Source organism: Hibiscus syriacus, unplaced genomic scaffold (genome assembly GCF_006381635.1).
Source record: "Hibiscus syriacus cultivar Baekdansim isolate YM2019G1 unplaced genomic scaffold, ASM638163v2 tig00110570_pilon, whole genome shotgun sequence".
NCBI classification, from domain to species: domain Eukaryota; kingdom Viridiplantae; phylum Streptophyta; class Magnoliopsida; order Malvales; family Malvaceae; genus Hibiscus; species Hibiscus syriacus.
The window spans coordinates 327,425-353,278 of NW_024062785.1; the positions used below are offsets into that span (position 1 = coordinate 327,425).

A 25,854-nucleotide genomic window follows, 5' to 3' on the forward strand; every position below is an offset into this window, starting at 1 on the left:
TTCTTGGGCTCAGCTGCAACAATTGCATGAATCGACTCAACGCTAGTTTAATATCCCATTCAATCATGATTCAGCTCTAAACCGTAGTTTAAGAAAATCACGCTTGCTATCTACACTCTGAAGAATGTGTAAACTATAATGTTAAGGGTCTTGGTGACTAGTGAGGTTTTGTTTATCATGATGAGTGAATTTTGGGGTTATAAAGCGGCTTTCTTGGTCGTTGACTGATGAAAAATGGGATAGCAACGCTGGGACCACGATGTTTTGAAAATCCGTCGGATATGAGTTGATATGATAGTAGATCCTCCGCACAGCAGGCTCTTACCCGCCTAGTCCTTCCCACAAGTTGTCCTTGGATGGGGCCCGTGAGTAGCTTTTCACCTGCATGCCTACACCAAATCACGAGGCTAATCAATGTGTGCGGGGTCAGCACTGTTGTCTTGTCCCAAGACCAGTGAATGGGTATTGAGTGCGGGCTAATTTTAATGTTGAAGATGGCCTGGATAGGTAGCTGCCATGCAAAATGGAACTTGCAAATTAATGTCCCATTAACACACCGTGTATTCCTCCAAAACTCAAAACATACTCGTTCAAAATATGCTAATTACAGATTATTGATTCTCATTGATGATCGAAAAACAAGATCTATCAAACCGATCATTCAACCACAAGATATATGTAATTTGATCGATATAATTGTATCAGCAAACTCCTGCTTTAATCAAATCTTTCTCATAAGGGAACAAAATATTCATCTTTAATGATTCTGTGATTTACCCATGTGATGTGAGCTTTTACTCCAAATCTTCCACTTTTTCCTTTTCATCATTATGCAATGCATTGCTTTTGCATGCAACAGGATAAGAGTTTGGAGATTAGGATGTCAGGATGAGGAGGGAAGAGTGGAGGTCACGTGGTAGAGTTAGCTTAATCCACGTGCATCATCATATGATGGCTCTGCCACGTGTCGCTTATGATCTGCTTGATCACGCCCGTCGTAGTGTCACTTTGCTGCCTCTTCGTAATCAAGGTTAAGGATGATCATATATCAGTTCCTATTGAGTTTTTGGTTCGTCCTAATTAGTTTTAAAATTTTAAACAGTCATCCACGTTCGAATTGATCAGAGTTTAGGAGAAAGAGTTGAGAAATTTCATGGGTTGCTGCACTAAACAGAAAAAGTCATGCTCTGAACAAACATAATAAGATCAACTTTTACCAATACAACACAGTAAAAAGAAATATTTATTACAGTCGTCCCATAATCGATTTTTTTTATTATACTTGAACAACAACGACAAACTCAGAAACTTAATAAAAATATCAATAAAGTTTAATTAGAACAGAACGTATAAAGCAAATAGTAATCAACTACTAATGGGACTTCTAAATCTTTAAGCTATGCGGGTAGACTTGAACTTATTAAAACAGTCATGTTTAGTATCTCAAATTATTAGTGCAGGCAGATTTTTCTGTCGAATTCTGTTTTAAATAAAATTGAGCAACTTTGCTCTCGTTTCTTCAGGAAAGGATCTGACAAATCTGCATCTGGTGCTAGAGTGAGCTGACAGAATATTTGTTCTCTCAAATCTGAAGGGGGTCTAGGAATCAAAGACCTTAAAACCTGGAACACTGCTTGTATGATCCACATTATCAAAAATATTTTAGCAGGAGAGGGTTCTCTTTGGGTCACTTGGATTAAATTTTATGTTTTAAAGGACAATGAGTTCTGGAATGTTGATATTCGGCCTAATTATAGCTGGAGTCTTAGGCACATTTTGAAACTTCGATCGAAGGCCTTTCCTTTTTTTACTGCTGGACCTGTTAAAGCGAAGGAAATCTGGGATTCTTTACGAGAAAGACGTCCTCATGTCCCTTGGCAGAAAATCATTTGGTTTCCTCTTCATATCCCCAAATATAGCTTGATCATTTGGATGGCTCTTCTTGATCGTCTCCCTACGAAAGTTAGACTCCTTCGAATGGGTATAATCTCTGACTGTAAATGCAATTTCGGTGATAACCTGTTTGAAACTAGAGATCACCTGTTTTTCCAATGTCCTATAGCTAATCAACTATGGCATACTATTTTCTCTCATTATGGTTTTACCTTTAATATTAGCTCTTGGGATGCTCTTTTAATGTGGGCCTGTTCTACTTAAGGGAAAATTCTTGATTACTTCCATCATGAAGCTTGCATTCTCTGCTCTTATCTATATCTTATGGGACGAACGCAATAAACAACAGTTCCAAAACCGATCCAGATCTGCCCAAGACCTTTTCCATGCCATTAAGGAGACTGTGAGGTTACAATTGAGGGTTAGGTCTATAAATATAAATGACAATGTTAATGTCTCTCTTGTTGAACATTGGGAAATATTTTGATTTTGATTCTTCTGTAAGTAGTCTTATTTTGTTATCTGAATTCCGAGGTTTTGTAATCAAGTTATGTTCTTAGGTAATAAATTTTTTTGAATTATCCAAAAAAAAATACTAATGGGACAATTTAGTCACAGAAATGAGGGTAATTTTAGCCTCAACTATCAAAGTATCGTTCATAACGAATCCCTTGGATTTTTCATGCAGGTCACTAGCCGTACTACGTCATAACCCCATGATTTGTTTGCGACCGAGAACCACTTTTTTCCTGCAAAAATAAAAGATGATGATCCTATAATGTAATTTGTAACCCTATCACTAAATGAAAACTTTGTTCATAAAAATGTTCTCACATTCCTTACAAGTTGGTCACTATATTTTTCATGGACGGACTAACATATATGTCGTTTTGATGTTATACCTGATTTTTTAACATGTTGATCTCGTCGTTGATCTAGTACCCGTATCGTATATTGTGCATATACTGTTCCTTTAGGTGGAAGAGTGTCAGAATCGGATAAAATTATATAAACTGAAAGTCAATCGCCCTTTGTATCCCCATTACCTTCTGGATAAACCCTAAGGCTCCCGCAGGAATCAATACAGGTATAAATAAAATTAGTAGATTGTATCATGTCAAATATGATTTTTGGGAATTGAAGAACGTACCATTTTCTTCCTCCAACAGTGAAGGGTTTAGAGAGATAACTAGTCTCTTTGAGTGTAGAGAATTTCTCCAGGTTCCAAGTAAGAGTAGAACGGTCCGGATTTTTAATCATGGAAAGTCACTCGCTTTTACCGCATGGTTTAATAACGAAAACCTCAGCTCCAAATACGGAGGAGTAATTGCAGAGATATTCATTACTACTTGTATCTTTCAAAGTTTCCAGAAATTAACTTGGAGAATCCCCATTCGGTCTTCATTTCCTGAAAACGTTTTATTCTTTCGTCACCAGAATCTACAAAATTCAGCTCCAGATGAAATAGTTTCGTTAGCAAAAGAAGAAGAAGAAGAAGAAGCTATTCTAATACCTTGGACTGTCAAGTAGTTGTTCTCTTTCTGGTCAAATACAAATAATTTGAACTCATCAGCATTAACTTCCCATCGTTGAGGCAATGATTTTGTTTCTTCAATGGCTAAATAGAGAGAAATAAAGTCTTTGCCATTGCTTTTTGGGTTTCCATTTGGTAGAGAACCTTCCTCCTACCAACCATGAATGACTAGGTCAGCACCAAATTCATACTGGGACGGACAAATTTAAGAGATGAAAACAGATTATACATGTAAAATACAAAAAAAATATCTAAATCATATAAAAGTTTAAAAATTTTAAGGGATGATATACCGTCAGCCCCTAAGTCCATCCAAAGTAAGAAGCTATTGTGATCAGTGATAGAGTTGATACGCATCATTTATAGCCACCAGCTTCAAAAATACCAGATTCAATTTTTTCAACCTTGGTATCCGACAGTAAGGAGAATCCTTCTATTTTGAATGAGTAATGAGCTGGTGGAATCTCCCTTGTGTATCTTACCATATCTGGACAGTTAAAGAACAACACGAAAAATCATCCACTGCTGTTGGCGCTATACCTCCAGAAATGCACAGATTGTTCTCCACTGCAGAGAAAGTTTTACAAGTGGCTATGAACTTTTTAGGACTATATATAGAAATTCAAACTTTTGATGGCTATGAATCATCAACAAATACTTGTATTAAAAAAAGGCATGCTATGGGTATTTTTTAAATAATTTTAAAAAAACAATTTGAGTTTGAAGCAAATTTTATATTGAAAAACAAATAATTCATATTTAAAATAAAAAATGGATTTTTTTTTTCGCTGAGTCCAGTTGTTGTGAAATTTAACAAATAAAAGGACTAGGTAAGTACGAAAACAAAAATATTTATAATGCCACTTGAATTTTGACATATTAAAGAAAGACTTGAGAAGTTATGGTCTTTGTACAAATAGGTAAGTGAGGTCAATAATACCGTTGTAATCGCCACTTAACACTCTGGCTTAGCTTTTCAATATCAATTATATTTTTGGGACTAAATGTGTTTTTCTTAAAATTAATGGACTGGAGTTGAATTATGTCCAAACTTGGAAGATCTTTGTGAAATTTACCAGATAATTAAAAGGAGGAAAAGTTAGCTAAGTATGAAAACAACAATATTGATAATGCTACTTGAGTTTTAACATGGAGACTCGCGTCATGCTCAGTTAGCCAATCCATCACAAGAATCACATCAAACTCGCAGAATGGTAATTCTATCAAGTCGATGGGAAAGTTTTGATCTTAAATTTCTACGGAACATCTACGATGGACTTTATCCACCAACATATCTAGTCCCAACAGACTCAACACAAAAACCTTAACCTCTAAGTCCTTAGCTGAGATATCCTTTCATGGCTATCATGGTCAAACTCTATGGTTGAGGGCTCATTTTGAAGCTCTGAAGAAAATGATTTGGAAACTTACCTTCACTAAACCGAAAATGAAATGTTGATCAACAAGTTTCTACCTTTAACTTGAGCCCAAGAAGAAAGATGAGGTAGTTTAAAAGGAAGGAAGAAGACAATGGTGAACTGAAGAAGACGATTTGGAAACTTACCTTCACTAAACCGAAAATGAAGTGTTAATCAATAGGTTTCTACCTTTAACTTGAGCCCAATAAGAAAGATGAGATAGTTTAAAAGGAAGGAAGAAGACAATGGTGAAGGAAAAGAGGATGAAAGAACTTCTTTTTATTTTGGTGTTTTAATATGTTGTAAATTCATCATGCAAGTAAAAGAAATCAACCTTTTGACCAAACTAGGGGAAAACTGCATTCCTAGTCCTTATCTTTTGGTGTTCAACTCAAAAACACCATTTTTAAACCTTGTTGGGCTCAAGCCCAAACCAAGATAACCATGAATTGACCCAAAGCTTTTAAATAACTTCCTTATCCCATTTAAATTTATTCGGGTTTCATCCCAAAACTACTAACTCGTAAATCGGGGCGTTATAATAACTATCAAAGTTACTTCGCTTAAACTCAAGAGAAACCATAAAAGAATCAAACCTCGTATACCATTGTCTAAGAGACTACTTAAGTCCATAAAGAGATTTCTCCAATGAACATACATGGTCCTCCTTTCATGAGACCATAAAACCCTCTGGCTACTTCATGTAAATATTGTGTGCGTCATGTAAGAACATCATTTTACGTCTAGCTACTCAAGCTCAAAGTCTCTCATATCAACTATTCCAAGTAAAGCTCTAATAGAACTATGTTTTACCACCAGAGAAAATGATGTAAGGCTAACCAGACTTCTTCAATAATGGAGAAGTTGACAACCTTGTTGTTTCCCGAACTAGGAGAGACACCAAATGTTACATGTTGAATTGGAAGTAATCTGCAAAAATTAAAGAAAGAAATGATTAAAATAGAATATGAAAGAAGAAAGGAAATGATAAGAAAAGAAAATGGATAGAAATGTTATCGAAGATGGCTGCGGAAGTATGATAGAAGAATCCTTCAAGAATTGATGAATTCGGCCTCCAAATAATGTTGATGGACGAATGCCTTGATGATGATTGAAGGATAATTTAATGGTGAAAAGATGAAGATGGTAATGGAATTTGGAGTGAAGGTGGGTGGACTATGGTGATGTTATAGGCGTGAAAATGGTGATGGAAGATGGTGATGAACAGATTGTATCTTATAAAACTAAGAAGGAACCAATGCTATATGAAGCAAAAACCCGTTTCTTATAAGTCTTATAAGGGATGGTAGTAAGGACTTTGACCCTCTAGTTATAAGAACTAGGAACCAGAAGTATCAAGGGAAGGGGTTTGACACCACAAACTATGAAAGTTTGCTTAATCGATATAGTTCTAAAAAGAACTTGAAGAGAGAAATATCTCACAAAGAGTTTTTAATTGATCAAATGGTTGTGTTTACATTGGAAATACAATAGCCTATTTATAGTTTTCAAAGGGTTTAGGCCGAAAAGATACTTGATGGTTCTGCCAAGGTTGAAACCCCCTTTCAAAATACATGATTTTTGATGAAAATACATGATTTAAATGAAGATACATGCTCTTGGTCGAATGGTTATGTGTTGGTTCGGCCCTAAGAATGATTTGAATGCATTTGGAAGTTATTTGGGCGTCAAAATGAAGAGGAAAGAGTCTTTGGCCGAATAGGCAGCATCCCTTGGTGTTTTGACGCCAATGTGATGTCACATGGAGTGCACATGCTTGAATGATGCACATGGAAGCCTACTTGAACGCACATGGGTCTTCTTGCAAGGATTTGGTGATGTTACAACCATAGGATGGTGTCTTGAAGTCCATGGAATGAATATGGCAGCAACTAGGCGTGACTTGGCTTCCAACATGCATCTAGGTGTTATGGCCTTCAATGGGCAGCAACTTGTCATGAAAGGTCACATTATGTGGAAGGTAACCTTTCATCATTTGAGCTACTTTACAAGTGTTTGAGCTGAAGATGAGCTGGCCATAGATGAATTACATGAAGATGAGTCATAGGTCAGCTCCTTGTGAAAAGGCACCTTTTGGAATGACAACTATTCCCGAAAAGGTACGAATCCACAAAAATTAACATATACCATATTTGAAGTGCTATGTGTGGTGAAGATGAAGGTGCAACTCTCCAGCTGAAATGAGATCTCTAGCTAGCTCAAAAGTCCAGCTCAAGTGAGCTATGAGCTCGGGGGTCAGCTGGGAACTTTGTCCCAAAATGTTCTTGAGCTGTCCCGAAGTTGTCCTAGTTAAGTTTCCATAGCTCTTGGACTCCAATGCTAGCTTTAAGTCAGCTCCCGTCATATGGCCGAACATGTACCTACAAAAGAAAGCATAATATAAGCTAAGTATATGAATTATTATAAAGTAATAAGAATGTTCATAATATAAAGATGTGAACTATAGGTTATAATAATAACTCATGCATCATATGATAATGAATGAATATTATTATTATAACTATAGATTATATGCATGAATATCAATCAATGATGCAAACCATAGGACATAATGAATGAATGCATATGTTATGATAATTCAAGCATAGTCTAATATGAAAATGTATGCTCATAATAATATATAGTGCATAAATGAGTAAATATAATATAAAGTAAGGTAGAACTCCCTTATATTGAGCTTGATGGATTTTCAATGATGTGAGTATGTCATGCAGAAAGTTGGTGCTAGACAGGATCACATCATCATCCCCTTCTTTTATGCGATTTGTCCTCAAATCGAAATGTGACTTCTCCAAATTGTACGCCCCTTCAATTGTTGTTGATTTGTATTCTAAATATATCCATTCAATAATAACTTTTTCAAGACATTCCCTTTCGAAAAGATCTATGAAAGGATCCTTGTGAAAAGTCATGAACCTTGAATAAGTATCTTGAACCTCCTTGTCCTGAAAAGAAAGAAAACTTTCATAAGTAAGGGAATTATGAATCATTGTTAGGTTAAAAGTATACTCCCTGTTCACATCTTTTGGATGACCAAGAGTGATGTCTTTTAAATCAAAAGAGATGTTGTTTTGAACGTTCATAACTTTTGGCATTCTAAAAAACACATTCTTTGGTCCTCCAAAGATCATGTCCTTTGATTGAAGAGTTACAGCCTTAGATTCTTGAAGAGTCACGTTCTTTGGCTCCTTTCCTTGAAAAATTATGTTCTTTAAATCGTCATTGCCATCATAAATTGATAAAATAATGCCACATACATGAATCGAATTGCTGCAAAATGAATCAAAATAAGTAAATGAAAAACTATTGACAAGATGAATTGACATATCAAACCAGGGTGGATGTTTAATGGGAGTTGGTTGCTGAATTCTTTTCATTGTTGACAATGCACTTGGAATGTCAACGAAAACAACTCTTGGCACTTCAAGGAATGCTTCTTTTGGAATTTCAAATGGTATAACCTTTGAAATATCAAAAGATATGTTTTGTGATTCACCAAAACTCATGACTATTGGTTCTTCAAAAGTCACATCTTTTAGTCCTCCAAAAGCCATGATTATTGAATCATCTCCTCGAAAAGATATGTCTTTTGAATTTCCCTGCAAAACATAAGGAAAAATAGGAGAATGAGTAAAGTTAGATAAAATTTGTTCAAAAGTCTTCTTTTCTACTCCAATCTCATTCCCCTCATTTTTAATTCCAATGTTTTCTTCATCTACTCTTTGATTCTCATTATTTTCAACGTTTTTGAATGATTCCATTCTTTTCTTCAAATGGTGTTGCTCTTCATTCACTTGACTAGGAGAAAGTGGCGTCAAAGTGAATTTCTTGCCATTATGGGTTATAGAAAATCTGTTTGTAAACCCATCATGGATTACTCGTCTATCGAATTACCACGGTCTTCCCAAAAGTATATGTCCAGCATCCATTGGTACAACATCACAAAGAACTTCATCTTGATATTTGCCAATTGAAAACGGGATGACAACTTGCTTTGTGCCTTCTAACTCTTCATCTTCATTTAATCCTTGCAAAACATATGGATTGGGATGTTTGAATATTGTAAGTCCCAACTTCGTGACCATGTATGTGCTTGCAAGATTTGCACAACTTCCTCCGTTAATAGCTACAAGACACACTTTACCATCTACATGGCAACGAGTGTAAAATGCATTCATTCTTTACTGTTCATACTTCATTGAAAAGATGGAAAATTGTTAGTGAAATAAAGAATGGAAATGTATAAAAGGACCTTACCAAGAACACTCTCACAAAACCTCACAGTAACACTCCAAAGAAATTAAAATATCACTCCACTCACACTCGTGTTTGCACTCGGGGATATATTCTTGGCTTTTTCTGATCCCCCTTCTGATCTCACCATCTTGTTTGCCTTTTATCGCTCAATTCTCTCTTGTGGTCCTTTTAAAGAACTAACTCAAGATTGAGCAAGTTTCTTTAGTTTGTGCGTCGGCTTAGAATGATTAGGAATAGAAATGGTTATGATAGGGGTAGGATAGAAAAAAAAAGGTTAAGAAAATGATATGGTAATGAAATAGGAAAAGATGAAAGAAAAGGAAATGAAATAGTAAGAAAGTGAAGATAACTTACAACTCAAGTTGCAACATTTACTATCTTCCTTTACAAGAAACAACAAGGATACCTCCTTCTAGTTTGTTGTTTGGGGCAGATTGTATTGTGATTCTCTTTTAGAGTAATTTCCAAATTGCTTCTTTTCGTTTTCTTTTCGTTTTCTTCTTTTTCTTTTCTTTTGCACTCCAAATTTGTTGTAGGAGTCTTTTTCTTTTTGTTTTTCTTCTTTCTTTTTCTTTTTGTTGCTTTTGTTGCAGCACTTGATTGTCAATCCACCAAAGCTCTGATTACCGCTTGATGTAAGGCTAACCAGGCTTCTTCAATAATGGAGAAGTTGGCAACCTTGTTGTTTCCCGATCTAGGAGAGACACCAAATGCTACACGTTGAATTGGAAGTAATCTGTAAAAATTAAAGAAAGAAATGATTAAAATAGAATATGAAAGAAGAAAGGAAATGATAAGAAAAGGAAATTGATAGAAATGTTATCGAAGATGGCTGCGGAAGTATGATAGAAGAATCCTTCAAGAATTGATGAATTCGGCCTCCAAATAATGTTGATGGACGAATGCCTTGATGATGATTGAAGGATAATTTAATGGTGAAACGATGAAGATGGTAATGGAATTGGGCGTGAAGATGGTGGACTATGGTGATGTTATAGGCGTGAAAATGGTGATGGAAGATGGTGATGAACAGATTGTATCTTATAAAACTAAGAAGGAACCAATGCTATAGGAAGCAAAGACCCATTTCTTATAAGTCTTATAAGGGATGGTAGTAAGGAATTTGACCCTCTAGTTATAAGAACTAGGAACCAGAAGTATCAAGGGAAGGGTTTGACGCCACAAACTATGAAAGTTTGCTTAATCGATATAGTTCTAAAAAGAACTTGAAGAGAGAAATATCTCATAAAGAGTTTTTAATTGATCAAAGGGTTGTGTTTACATTGGAAATACTATAGCCTATTTATAGTTTTCAAAGGGTTTAGGCCGAAAAGATACTTGATGGTTCGGCCAAGGTTGAAACCCCTTTGAAAATACATGATTTTTGATGAAAATACATGATTTAAATGAAGATACATGCTCTTGGCCGAATGGTTATGTGTTGGTTCGGCCTTAAGGATGATTTGAATGCATTTGGAAGTTATTTGGGTGCCAAAATGAAGAGGAAAGAGTTTTTGGCCGAATAGGCAGCATCCCTTAGTGTTTTGGCGCCAATTTGATGTCACATGGAGTGCACATGCTTGAATGATGCACATGGAAGCCTACTTGAATGCACATGGGTCTTCTTGCAAGGCTTTGGTGATGTTACAACCATATGATAGTGTCTTGAAGTCCATGGAATGAATATGGCAGCAACTAGGCGTGACTTGGCTTCTAACATGCATATAGGTGTCATGGCCTTCAATGGGCAGCAACTTGTCATGAAAGGTCACATTATGTGGAAGGTAACCTTTCATCATTTGAGCTACTTTACAAGTGTTTGAGATGAAGATGAGCTGGCCATAGATGAATTACATGAAGATGAGTCATAGGTCAGCTCCTTGTGAAAATGCACCTTTTGGAATGACAAATATTCCCGAAAATGTATGAATCCACAAAAATTGACATAGACCATATTTGAAGTGCTCTGTGTGGTGAAGATGATGGTACAACTCTCCAGCTGAAATGAGGTCTCTAGCTAGCTCAAAAGTCCAGCTCAAGTGAGCTATGAGCTCGGGGGTCAGCTGGGAACTTTGTCCCAAAATGTTCTTGAGCTGTCCCGGAGTTGTCCTAGTTAAGTTTCCATAGCTCTTGGACTCCAATGCTAGCTTTAAGTCAGCTCCCATCATATGGCCGAACATGTACCTACAAAAGAAAGCATAATATAAGCTAAGTATATGAATTATTATAAAGTAATAAGAATGTGCATAATATAAAAGATGTGAACTATAGGTTATAATAATAACTCATGCATCATATGATAATGAATGAATATTATTATTATAACTATAGATTATATGCATGAATATCAATCAATGATGTAAACCATAGGACATAATGAATGAATGCACATGTTATGATAATTCAAGCATAGTCTAATATGAAAATGTATGCTCATAATAATATATAGTGCATAAATGAGTAAATATAATATAAAGTAAGGTAGAACTCCCTTATATTGAGCTTGATGGATTTTCAATGATGTGAGTATGTCATGCAGAAAGTTGGTGCTAGACAGGATTACATCAAAAAACACATCATTAAAGTCAATTCCTGAGATTTGGCTAAATCCCTTCTTAACCAGCCTAGCCTTATATTTGGGTTGTTCAACTTCCGAAATTCTTTCATTCTTTTTGTACACCCATTTACACTGAATGACTCACTTTTCGCTAGAAAGTTTCACTAAATTCTAAGTGTTATTCATGTGAAGTGACTATATTTCCTCATACATTGCGATCATCCACTTGTCTGAGTCTTTGCAGCTAACAACCTCTGAATAGGATGATGGCTCTTAGTTCACATTAATATCTTCCATAACACTCAGAGCGTATAGGATTATATCAGCCTCTACGTACCATTAAGGTCATTTGATTTCTCTTCTAGGTTTATTTCATGCAATAGACGACGACTAATCAAACTATTGTAGAGGAGTTCTATTCTCTGCGAGTGTATCAAATGTAGACCCTATTTCAAACTGAATCTTCATAATCTTTTGTGTAATCTCTGGTTCCTGTGAATTTTTTGTAGTTTCATTAAGGGATGATCCTTGCAATAGCATATTCATCAAATATCTTATCTCTACTAATAACTATCTAATATTTCTAGTTTCAGGGCACCACAATTTATATCATTTTTACTCTCGATTTATATCCTATAAAGATGTAGTTTATTGATATATGCTCCAATTTACCATTGTTTACATGAGCATACACAAGATAACCAAATATCTTCAAATTAGAATAATTTGCATGCTTAACAAACCATTCTTCTTGTGGAGTCTTTTTGTTAATGGCCATGGACGAAGACATGTTAATCAGAAAACATGTTGGTGAAACCGCTTTATCCTAGAATGACTTAGGTATAGAAGCATTGAAGAGTATATGACGAACCCTCTCCGTTATCGTTCTATTATTTCATTCAATCAGCAACACTGTTTTGTTGTGGTATATGACGGACCGCTAAATATCTCACAATTTCTTCTTTCTTGCATAGCTGATTAAATTCTTCTAAACAAAACTCTGAACCATTATCAGTACTAGATATTTAACTTGTATTCCAGTCTATTTCTTAATCATTGTCTTCCATTTCTTGAATATAGTCATTATCAATTATTGCCAATATTTAGTTTGCACCTCCATGAGAGGATACTCTAGACGGTCCCCATAAATCAGCATGAATGTAGTATAAAGTACCTTTCATATTGTGAATCCTTTTGGTAAAGAGAAGTCTCTTTTACTCAACTCTAACATGACAAGTTCTTTCATATGCCCTATGCACATATGCTAAAGCTTGGTTTTATCTCTCTCTAACAATGTGGACGATGCAACAACAACATCACCAGTAATCATAAACCCTTGAAGAACATACAACCTTCTATTATTTTTCTTTGCATTTATCACAACAAGCGAACCCTTGCTAACCTTCAAAACTCCACCTTCAACAGAGTACTTATACTCATTTATGTCAAGAGTACTTAGTGAGATCCGGTTACGCTTCAAATCAGGAACGTGGAGAATATCACTCAGGGTTCTAATAATGACATCATACATATTGAGTTTGACACTGCCAATTCCTGCAATCTTACAAGATTCATTATTACACATTAATACAATACTTGTTGACACGACTTCATAGGTCACTAACCATTCGCGATTGAGACACATGTGATAGGTACACCTAGAGTCAATGTGTAACACCCCCAACCCGTACCCGACCCGGATACGAGTCTGAGGTGTCACATTGAGCTTTCAAACTTTGACTCTTAAAGAAAACCAAAGAAATCTTAAACTTTCTTTGAAATAACATTGTTACTTTACATAAGTTGACTAAAACAAAACAAAATCGATCAGAACATTCGTAACTAACACATTACTTACATGCCAACACACTATACACAAAAAAATACATACTTATCAGTTACTTCTGATCTGGTCTTCTAGCAATGTTGTTATTCTTGCCACTCATATTCCTGTTATTCTTGGTTCTTGGTACCTACGTGTAAATCACTTACACGCTAAGTCACATACTTAGTGAGGCATAAAATAAACATATAACAATATTACCATGAACATACACTACTATCAATCCATTAGGACATTACAATGCACCTGTAGATACCACATCATGGCAAATGAGTATAATATGTATGAATGAACATTTATGTTTCATAAGAACTTTCTTTAGTTTATCTTTGGGTACCCATGTACATTATTGAGAACAGAAGATACGCGAGTACACTAAGGCTATGCACAATGTTGTCACCACAGCTCAAATAAAATCCCACTAGGGGTACTGAATATTTGTCCCGAATGACCACTATGTCCCAAAGGACCACTGATAATCCCTCGACTCTTGGCATGCCAATTATACCTACAGCTCTCACATTAAGTAACATGGGCTTAATTATAATACAACTCTCATTTTCATATCTCTTCTATCACTTTTCACATAAACACATAATTCACTTCATATGAGTACACATGATCATTTTCATTATTTCCCATGCCTGAATGGATTCTCATATAATTACATTAATTCAAATAAGTTCATATTAAATCATGAATAAATTATCCATGAAAGCACTATAGCATCAATACATATATAAATATGCATGTACATGAATGTGAAACTATAAGTTTAACTATAAGAGATAGACTCATCGCAAGTCTTATCTCAATACAATTTCATATAAGATATGCACTCACCTTAGCCTTGTTTTGACTCGATTCTAATCCTTTGATTATTCCGGAACAAGATTACGTTCTATATCTACATAGTAATACATTGATACATATCAATATACTAATTGATATATTCCAAACTATCACTTCTTACACTAAAAGAAATGCTAATTTCATTTCTTAATGAAGGTATGTATCGATGCACTCTATAGTGTATCGATGCACTATCTATGCATCGGTACACAAATCACATTCGATGTTTTCATTTTAAGGGGGTGCATCGATGCACTCCTTATGTATCGATGCACTAATTGCATTCGATGTTTATTTATTTGAGAGTGCATCGATACACATTGAAGATGCATCGATGCACATAACCCAGAAATTCCATTTTAAGCACGAAATTCACTCTCTTTTCATTTCAACTCTTCACCTTTCACCTCCTTTAATATCCCTAACTTGCACACACCTACTTAAACTAATTTATACCCATTCAATATCTCTTAAACTTCAAAATTCAATCATCCACATAAAATTCAAGAATCTTACTCAAATTCCAACATGTTCTAAATCTAATTCTAACACTTCATATTCCTTAATCAAGTTGGTGACAAGTCAAATTCAACTTTCAATTCTCATTATGAACTTTATTTCAAAATTTCATTCAAGAACTCCTTACCTTTAATTCTCCCTACACTCTTCATCTTGTTGTTTTAAGATAAATTAAGTTTTCATTAAGCTTAATTATCATCTAATGATCAAAACAAAACTTAAATTTTAGCAAACAATTAGCTCGTGAGAAATCTCACCTTTGTTTTGACCCCTTCACGTGTGGAGAAAGAAGAGAAGAAGAGAACTCTAGAACCTTGTGTTTTGCTTCATTCTCTTCCACGTGTAGCTAATATATATCTTTCCTTTAATTTTTTTTCCATGCAAATGACTATTCTATCATTCAATTCCTTCTTCCTTGCAATTTAACCCTATACCAAATTGCAATATTATTCAATTATTCTGCTTTAGTTACTAAATTCTGAAGTTTTACAATTTAGTCACTAACCCGGTATTGAGGATGTTACACAATTATTCACTCCTCGCTTGCCTTCGCATTGTCGTTAGAAGCCACTAAAAGTTCGCACTCAACATCTTTTGTAACATCCACAATGCCAGATCTCTCTATGGATTATTCTTCAACCTCTCTTTATATTATTTTACAACTTGTAACATTATACTTTAATATGTCATTTCTTTTTACAAAAGCGATAAGTTTTACCTCGGTTGGAGGATTTTTATTAGTCCCTTCCTTTACTCATAAAAAACGTTCATCTTTTTTCCACGGTTTGAGCTAGTCGATCCATGCATCATAATACCCTCTTCATGGGGCTCGAAACCAGATACAAGATGTTTCATCTTGTCAAACGAGTGCAGACCATTGTATAATTCTTCAAGAGAAAGTGTTATGCGACTATACAAAATTGTGTTTTGTGAAAGATGAGTAGAAATGAGCCGGTGAACACAAGAGGATCAATCCTAAATCTTCTTGAACATCAATCCTAAATCTTCTTGAACATACTTCACTTCTAAAGTCTCTAGATCAGAGACATTTTCTTTGAATGCAATAAAGTTCTCTTTAAGAGATGAATCTTCTGCCAACTTGAGCGAATAAAGACGTTGTTTAAAGTGCAACTTGCTGGTCAACGATTTATGCATTCATAGTTGCTCCAATTTTGCCCACACAAAAGCAGTCGTTTTTCTTTTAACACATCTTGTAAAATTTGATTTGATAAGTGTAAACGAATCTAAGAAAGTGCTTTACGATCCTTATGTTTTTCTTTATTCGTCCATTGTGTTACTGACTTCTCATCAAATCATTCTATTACGTCGTCTAGATCTAATTGTGTAAGAACATCTCGAATTTTCACTAGCCATAGTGAGAACCTGGTGTTTCGATCCAACAGTGGAATATCATACTTTATTGTTGCCATAATCTTGAACCCGAAGATCTGATACCAATTTGTTATAATATCGGAGCGATTATCGGCAAACAAATAAACATGATAAAAAAATAAAGAACATTAAGATTTATGTGGAAACCCCAAAAGGAAAATACGATGAGTAGAGGATAAGAATTTCACTAATATGAAGAAATAAAATACAAGAGAATTTTGGTGAAAGAAAACTTGATATCTAACTCTTACCCTTATTATCTATTTATAAGGATATATACTTGATTGCAAAGGAAAACTAAAGAGAGTAGAAATATTCTTTATTAGTTATCTACTTTTAATCAAACTAGGATTCTTACTTTCTCAAATTTAAATATTAATTTTTGTCATTTAAATTCGAGTCAAACTCTAACAATATAGACAGGGGATACTGTAAATGTTCAATTATTTATTGCTTGAGGGTAGACTGAATATATTTTAGATTTTTTTTGTAGATATGTGGCAACTTTAGTGCTTTTCTTTGAATATAATGCTAACACAACTTATAAAAAAATCTTAAAATAATTAAAAATCAATTGATTTAACGACTAAAATGTTAAAATTAAGAGTAAATTATGTATTTAGTCACTCACTTATTAATTTTGTGATTTTGTTTTGTTCATTCAATTATTTTTATTTTCAAAATCATACTTAAAGTTATATTTTGATTTTGTTTAGTCATTCGTCGTTAAAAAATAAACATAATTACTGATATAGTAATTATTTTTATTTTATTTTTCAATGATGATATGACATTATATTATGACAACACATCAGCATATCTATTAATTTTTTTAGACAGATGACCAGAACATAACGTTAGATATAATTTTTAAAAAATAATCGAGTGATCAAAACAAAAATATGAGAATAAGTGTGTGATTTAATACATAGTTTTATTATATTTTAAAAAATAATAATGAATCAAGTTATTTTATTTACAGAAAAATAAAACCTTTGAAGTATACAGCATCATAGTAAAATTGATTCAAATATTTAACAGCTAAGATACATATGTATTGTCTAAACACCTTTCATGCTTAAACACCGAGTATTTCTTTCATGCACGACGTCGTTTACATTTCAGCAATGCACAAACGGCTCAATTTCTGCAAGCCGCCATAATCTTGATAGTGTGACATCAGTCGTCCGATGATTTTAAAAATATATTTGGTGGTCAAGATGTTTTGTTTACAACCCCATGTTCTTTGCTTAATTGTTTTCCGCTCTTGGAAGGGCGTGCCATTGACACCAATTAGCACGTGATACCACAACCTTGGTATTGTCAAATATACTTTCGCCGCTCACTAATGTATACTTCCAGTCCCAAACAAACCCTTTGATTTGAACTAAGCCGGTTAAGTTGGGAGTGCACACAATAAAAAAAAAGCCCGCAATTAGAAAATTAATTTTCCTTTAAATAGAAGAATCCCCCTCAGTAAAACTCCTCTTCAGTTTGTGAGTATAAACTCGAGGGAGAAGAATCGTGCCCTCCTTTTTCTTTCTCGAGCTTTTTGTCTCGCAAGATCCCAACTCATTTGTGTTTGTCGTATTTGTTCCCTCAAAACCCCTAACTGGTGAGTATCTTAATTTTGCGATTCGTACGTGAACTGCTTTGGGTCTTTCGTTTTTGTTCTTTTGTATGCTTGATGACCTTATGGTTGTTTAGAATTAGAGAGATTCAGAATAAAAATTTGATAGCTTTTCGATTATGTTATTTTGAGTTAGGATTTCTGTTTTTTATTCCTTAATTGAGAGTTGTATCGCTTATTTCTTCCCTTAAAACCCTAAGTTGAGTGTTTTAGTTTTGCGATTCGTGGTTAAAACTGCTTTGGGTCTTTTGTTTTATGTTTAATGAGCCTATGTTTTGTTTAGAATTAGAAAATTCTTTTATAAAATTGATAACTTTTTGAATCCATGGTTTCAAATTAGGGTTTTTATTCCTTAATCGGGACTTGTTTTACATCAGATTTAACTGTTAATTTAGACTTTGATGTGTTTCATTAGTGAATTTACGGTTGTATTACTTAACACGGGTAGCTGAAGTGATTCAATCATGTTTGGGCGTGTTCCAAAGAAGTCTGATAACATTAAGTATTATGAAGTACTCGGGGTTCCAAAAAGTGCAAATCAAGATGAATTGAAGAAGGCTTATAAGAAAGCTGCTATAAAGAATCATCCTGATAAAGGTGGAGACCCTGAGAAGGTAAGGATAAAACAATCTTTTATCGATAAGGTTACAATTTTGTTGTTACTTTCAATATTTTGTATATTTGATCATGAAATAAATTTGGCATGTTTTTGGAAGAGCTTTCCTTTTCTTTTTAAAAATATGAAGATAATATAACTTGCAGCTTTTTGTTTTGTGTGTAATTTCCCAAAGATACCCGTGCAAGTAAAATGACAATGAATTGCATTTTCGTTTTACTTAGTAACACTATTTTCTGATCTTCTTCCCAGTTTAAGGAGTTGGCTCATGCTTATGAAGTTCTTAGTGACCCAGAGAAGAGAGAAATATATGATCAGTATGGTGAAGATGCTCTTAAAGAGGGAATGGGAGGGGGTGGTCCTTCTCACAACCCATTTGACATTTTTGAGTCATTTTTTGGTGGGGGAGCCTTTGGTGGTAAGACAGACATGGTGTTGTTTTTCTCTTTCTGATTGAACTTTCTTGTATGGGAAGTTTCATTGCAATTTTCAATCACAAATCTTTTTATTGTCTAGGCGGTGGTAGCTCAAGAGGAAGAAGGCAGAAGCGAGGCGAAGATGTTGTGCATCCTCTTAAAGTCTCTCTGGAAGAGTTGTACAATGGGGCAGCAAAAAAAGCTCTCTCTTTCCAGGAATGCAATATGCAGTAAATGTAAAGGGTATGTCTACCACCACGACTACATTTATGGTTAACTGGATTTTCTTTATAGAAAATGCGAATTTAGATGTGGTGCTTTGAGGCTAAATCCTTGTCAAATAATATTAATGCTTTTTATGTGCAAATAACATCTAATATCTTCTTCTAATTACCCATCATCTCTCTTTTTTGTGTATAATGCTCTATTTACGTGCTTAAATCGTTTCATAGGTCTCAACATCTTATATCTTGTAATTACCCATCAGTTCTCTTTTTGTGTACGATGATGTTCTATTTACGTGCTTGAAAAGATATCATAGGTTTCCTGAGAATCATACCGACTGCTGTTGTCTGTTTAGTTGTACTAAACCTGTACTTGTTTTCTTTTCATTATTGTCTTCTACAAGTTTTGGATGTGATTCTCTTTGCTATCTTTACTCCTATGCTGTAACTTGATATGAGGCTATCATTGAAGTTGTTTGTCTCGTGTTCCTGCTGATGACCTACATATCAGAGAACCTTTATTTGGTTTGATTACAGTTTATGCATTTGCATTCTGAAAATTTTCAGGAAAGGTTCAAAGAGTGGAGCTTCCTCTAAATGTAACGGTTGCCAGGGTCAAGGTATGAAAGTTACAAGACGGCAGATCGGGATTGGTATGATCCAACAGATGCAGCATGTTTGTCCTGAATGCAGAGGATCAGGTATAGAAACTTGATCTTTGTTTACTTTGTCTTAGTACACATTATATGTCGGAAATTATGAACATTGGATTTCATTCCTTCCTTGCAGGCGAGGTGATTAATGACCGAGATAGATGCCCCCAATGCAAAGGAAACAAGGTTACTCAGGAAAAGAAGGTGCTAGAAGTACACATTGAGAAAGGAATGCGAGATGGTCAGAAAATTACATTTGAGGGGCAAGCTGATGAGGCTGTAAGTGAAGTGCTTGTCTTTTAAGTAACAATTTTATAATATTTCAAGCTTGATCATATTTTTGTTCCTGTCATTTGCAGCCAGACACTGTAACTGGAGACATTGTTTTTGTATTGCAACTCAAGAAACACCCCAAATTTGAAAGGATGATGGATGACCTTCAAGTGGAACACAATCTCAGTTTGACAGAGGCTTTGTGTGGGTTTCAGTTTGCCCTCACTCACCTTGATGGCAGGCAGCTCTTAATTAAATCAAACCCTGGCGAGGTCATTAAGCCTGGTAATTTCTTTCCGCATATTTAGTTATCATATAAAACTACCTTTGAAGTTGATATCATATTCGCTGATCTTCTCTCCTCTTGCTTGAAAATGTAGGTCAATACAAGGCTATCAATGATGAGGGTATGCCCCACCACCAGAGACCTTTCATGAAGGGCAAGCTAATAGTCCATTTCAATGTTATTTTCCCAGAATCTGGGGTATTGTCACCTGAGCGATGCCGGAAGATAGAGACTGTATTGCCCATGACTAGCAAGCGCTTCACTGAGATGGAGCTTGATGACTGTGAGGAGACTACTTTGCATGATGTCAGTGTTGAGGAGGCAAAGAGGCGGAAGGAACAACAAGCGCATAGGCATCGTGAAGCTTATGATGAAGACGATGACAAGGAATACGAGGAGTCGGGACAAAGAGTACAATGTGCCCAACAGTAAGAAATATTTGAGCATTTAATTGCTTTCCTCTAGTATTTATGGCAGCAGCCAGTTATTGTGATACCACATTGCTTGGAACTTGTGTGGTAGTGACTGCAACCAGCATATTAAATTAGTATGTTTTCTTTGCATTCTTTCCCGCATTTTGTGTTATTTCATCACAGTTTGACTTGATTTTCACGGACATATCTATTATGTTAAGATGCTAGTTTTGATTATAATATATATAAGTTTCTTTGAGTGCCTACCTTCAAATTGTTTTCCAAAACAGGAATCTTCAACCTTTGTTATTTCAAATTTTGAACTATTGTCAAATTAAATTAGCTTAATATGAATGATTATATTGATTTGTTAGTACTTGTTTCAATTCATGAAAAAAAAAAGCTTTTTATGTTTCCATTATAATAGTTCCCTACACAAGAGGAATCGATGCCAATCCACAATGCTTAGCCAGCTTGACGGTTTTTAACTTGCACTTTTACTCTACTTTTTCAATTAGTTGGATCAGATCAGATCAATCTAATATCACAGATCTTTATTTAATTTTAATTAAATTCGATGGCTCAAAACATCTTTTATGATAATACTTTTACATGTATTTGTAATTCAATTTTGATACTTTTTTTAATATTAAATGATAATTCGGACGAAATCTATGAAAGATTTACCCAAAGATTGGGGTCTTATCCCACCAATGGCACCGTCTACTTCATCATGCCATTACTACCTAACAAAAAAGAAAAACCTCTTGTGAAATGTTCCCATTGAATTCACAATCGCCACGCTTGCTGATTGACACTTGATTTGATTAGACTTGACTAGCTTGTTAATGGAAATTAGGGGTTGTTTGGTTTTAGACAATATAAGGCAACAACTTGTCATATCCCTCGCAAATCATAATTATTGTGGCATAAATTGTCCTTTTATTTCAAGATGTATATATCAATTGGGGATATAATCATTTTTAAGCCAATGATAATTTTATTCACATAGTTTTGTATGTGCTCGGATGAGGCTTTGGTTAATGAGAAATAGGTTGGGTATTTGAAGTTCTTATATTTAAACAATAACCGTGATATGGGGATATTGAATTAATGTATGGACTGATCCCATCGAGGTTCCAAGAACCTGCTTTATGTATTTAATTTCTGATGCAGAAAACAGACAAAGGCATAAACGTACTCGCATTAGAAATATATTGATATAAGATATGGTGTTTGGGAACGCAAACAACAGTCTTGCACGAGTGAGTGACAGATATGAAGTTTGCTTGATGGGGACAATTATTACAAATATCTCAAAATCCTGCAATGTCTATTTTTTTAATAGGTGGTCCATGTGCCCACAATCAGAGATATAATATATATATATATATTGATATAAGATATGGTGTTAAACCTATTGTTACTGGGGAATGTAATAAGTTGTAACTGGAAGGAGGGTTCAGTTTCCTGCCTAGTTGACTCGTTGGCTTATAACAATACGAAATCTAAATCAGAGCCTCAGAATCCTGACCCCACTGCCATGTGCAAAAATATATATCTGTTCTTGATCTTATCATACATACATACACAAACCTGTTACCTTCTTCAGATGATGGCGAGTAGATTCTATCAGGAATTGATAATCAAAATCAATATGTCATACCAATCCATGAAGAAAATAGCAGAACCCACATGTTCGATATGTCATACGAGTCCATGAATAAAATAACAGAACCCACATGTTTGACAAGTTCTGGACAATCTTAAACTTAAAAAGTTATATTAGAAATTTAAGGATGTGAAATTCAATAATTAATAAAAATATATTAGAAAAATTATTTAAATTATATAAAAACTTGAAATTTTAAGATGCAATGATACCTCCTCGGTTGATCCGCTCTTCATGTATACGAGACATAGTTGGGCCAAGCTGAAGGCGACATATCAACGACCTATCCTTAGGCTAAGCTACTTAAAACCAGTTCAATCAAATAACAGTCCAATTCCAAAGATGATTTCTCACCACAATTTACCACATGGGTAAGAAATTGGCCGAAATCGCTGGACTGTACTCGCTTTATGCCATGGACCCAACCTTCTTTATTTCTTTAATCATTGTGATGATTATTCTTCTTTGAAAAATAAACAAATGAAAATTCATGGAAGAATCATATAAGCTCCTACTCCTATACCACTGTCTTACATCTCGATCACTCCAAATTCTTTCTTTACTATGCCATGGAAAGAGATATCAACATTCAGCAAGATGCTCATCATAACATGCTTAGCTCTTCTTCTGTCATCTCCGCCGCTGTTGCAACCACCACCGCCGCATCCTCTTCCACTTCGAAATATAGTATACGTCACAGAGGATCAAAGAAAAGGCAAAGTAGTGGTGATATTGGTGACGGAAAGAAGCATCCGACATACCGCGGAGTACGGATGCGAAGCTGGGGGAAATGGGTGTCTGAAATCCGAGAACCAAGGAAGAAATCAAGAATATGGCTTGGAACATATCACACGGCTGAAATGGCTGCTCGAGCTCACGATGTAGCCGCACTGGCCATCAAGGGCCACTCGGCTTACCTTAATTTCCCTCGACTTGCAGAACTACTTCCTCGACCCGCCACCACGTCCCCCAAGGACATCCAGGCAGCCGCTACGCTAGCGGCTGCCTCGACATTTCTCGACACAAGGCGGTGCAACATCGAAGCAGAAGATGAAGATGAAGATGAAGATGAAGCTGGAGCAAGCCAAAAAGATCAAGTTCCTCTCTCAAGTTCACCCTCGGTCGATGACGATGACACCTTGTTCGATCTACCTGATCTCGTGATCGATGTCACGGATCGAAGCCATGGATTCATGTCTTGTTCTTCAACGTGGCAAATGTGTGCAGTCGATGCTGGGTTCAGGGTTGAGGAGCCATTCTCCTGGGACTACTACTAGGAAATTGAAGAGCGTATTATGGTATATATGGAACCCATACTTTTCATGGTCAAGAGCTCTAACTTTGAAAATCCATCACCAGTTCGCACAATAATCAACTGCAGATTTCTTGTAAGTTGGAGATACATGTAAACATTTAATAAATGGCGAGTTTCTTCCTTTGCGACTGTAATTCTCTGCAACTTTTGTTTTGTTATAGTATTTGTTTATAAAATTCAATTTTGTACTCTAGATACAGTGCTATGATCAAATACCGATAGAATAGGAGTAATGCATTTAAGTTCAAAACAATAAAAGTTTATTACGTATTTAATTTAAAAAAATAGAGCAAAAGTATAATATTATAACTTAAACCTAGTTTTAGAAGGGACAAAAGCCCCTTCCACTCTTTACATGTATCCGAACCTGTGTATTCTTATCAACTTCAGCACCATGGTAACTTTAAACCTTCACCCTCCCTTAATGTAACTTTAGATTCAAATGAAGACTTAATTTAAAGTCTCTAAAGACTAAAGTAATTGCCATGCAAACAGTAAAGGTAAACACTTGCTAGTTACATGTCAGTTCATGGTTGGAAAAAGACCACAAATAATGAAATAAATGGGTGATGCTTTTGTATTTTCTTTGTAAATCACATATTTAATATTAATTTTTATCATTTCTAATTTTCGAAGGTTTTGAAGGTATATATCCTCTAGATAATTATAATTGTTAAATTGATTATATGATAATTATAATTGTTAAATTGATTATATGACAATTAAGTTTATTTATATTTTCAACTTAAAATAAACCATAATGTAAAACTGAAAAAGAGAATTTATCTCTTAACATATCTCATCGATTATTATCTTTTTAGATCATTTACTTCTTGGTTTGACTTTTCGTTTAAATCAAAAGAGTAAATCATGGAAAGTTGCTATAATTTCATTTCTTAGATGACAAGATGATATGGGGAATGATTTCTTACAAAGTTGTTTGTCTTGAAGAGAATTGGTGATATAGAAATGACGACGATGAAGAGAATGAATAGTTTTGCTTTTGCCCTACAAAACCCTTTTTCTTTCAAAAGGAAAACATAGGATATTCCCAAGATGTGTGGACATACATATAGAGGAGAACCCAGACAAGGTGACGGCACTATCTAACTAAAGTCATTTCCCAAAGCCCAAAGACATGCAAGCAAAAGTGCATTCATCATTATAAAGGGGTTAAAACCACCATTTTCTGTTAGTGACAAATGACATCACCCTCATTATCTCATGCTTTATGTATTTCTCATCATATATGGTAACCAGAGACCCACGTTTCGGGCTAAACATTTAGTCTTTGGACATGGGTTTCGGCTTCCATTGATTATGATACCATAAATCTTCAAAGCATGTAATGATATTCCATGGAAACGCAAAGAATAAGAATTTAAATCATATTCTGTCATAATTTTAGTAACTTTCTATATAATTTTAATATTATTTTTATTAGAGTTTAAATCAGAAGAGAATAAGAAAAATTTTGAGCTTCTACCTCAAGACTTGCAAAAGAAAGATTTTAAAGGTGTGGATGTTGGCACTTCGATTGCTCGTCCATAATTAAATCAATAAAGGTTTTCCAAAAAAAAATACGAGGAAAAACAAATATTTTTAAGAAGAAAAGATAACATATAACGATCACGAATAATAAAAGGATTGGTTCATTGTTGTTGTGCTCTGCAAACAATCTAATAAAAATCAAATGAACTTAATAAATGATTTAAGTGATAAAATTATTATTTTTTAAAAGTTTTAAATTCAAACAATTACGTTGTAGGATATATGTATTATCAATTAATTAAAAAATTATGAACGTATAATATCTGTAAAAGTAGGCAGTTACAAAAGAAGAAAATAATGTTGCTTCCAAATGCTTTACGAATGGACAGTGAGAAGTATTCTTATCTTATTGTTATCGGTTGGACCAGGGACCCTTCCAATAATGAGACATTAAGGATTGCCCAGATGTTAATGTAATCTTAGGATATCTCCCTACAGTGATAACCGGAGAGATTTACTAAATATTTTTTTATAATTAATACTTAATTATGTATCAATATTTATATGCTAATGATGTGT

At 34.7% G+C, this 25,854-nt stretch overlaps 2 protein-coding genes and 1 pseudogene across 2 annotated transcripts; 2 read left to right on the forward strand and 1 right to left on the reverse strand.

Moving 5' to 3' along the window:
* Window positions 1-2,488: 2,488 nt before the first annotated feature.
* LOC120132950 lies at window positions 2,489-3,921 on the reverse strand. Its single transcript, XM_039149624.1, has 6 exons — window positions 3,787-3,921; window positions 3,407-3,578; window positions 3,243-3,333; window positions 3,040-3,160; window positions 2,940-2,953; window positions 2,489-2,594 (listed from the first exon to the last, which is right to left on the reverse strand). The coding sequence occupies exons 1-6, from the start codon at window positions 3,910-3,912 to the stop codon at window positions 2,489-2,491; spliced, it is 630 nt and encodes a 209-aa protein (XP_039005555.1). The 5' UTR covers window positions 3,913-3,921.
* A 14,459-nt stretch (window positions 3,922-18,380) lies between these two features.
* LOC120132983 lies at window positions 18,381-20,816 on the forward strand (annotated as a pseudogene).
* A 2,207-nt stretch (window positions 20,817-23,023) lies between these two features.
* Window positions 23,024-23,789, forward strand: LOC120132984 (ethylene-responsive transcription factor ERF035-like). Its single transcript, XM_039149656.1, has one exon. The coding sequence runs from the start codon at window positions 23,039-23,041 to the stop codon at window positions 23,744-23,746; it is 708 nt and encodes a 235-aa protein (XP_039005587.1). The 5' UTR covers window positions 23,024-23,038; the 3' UTR covers window positions 23,747-23,789.
* Window positions 23,790-25,854: the final 2,065 nt, after the last annotated feature.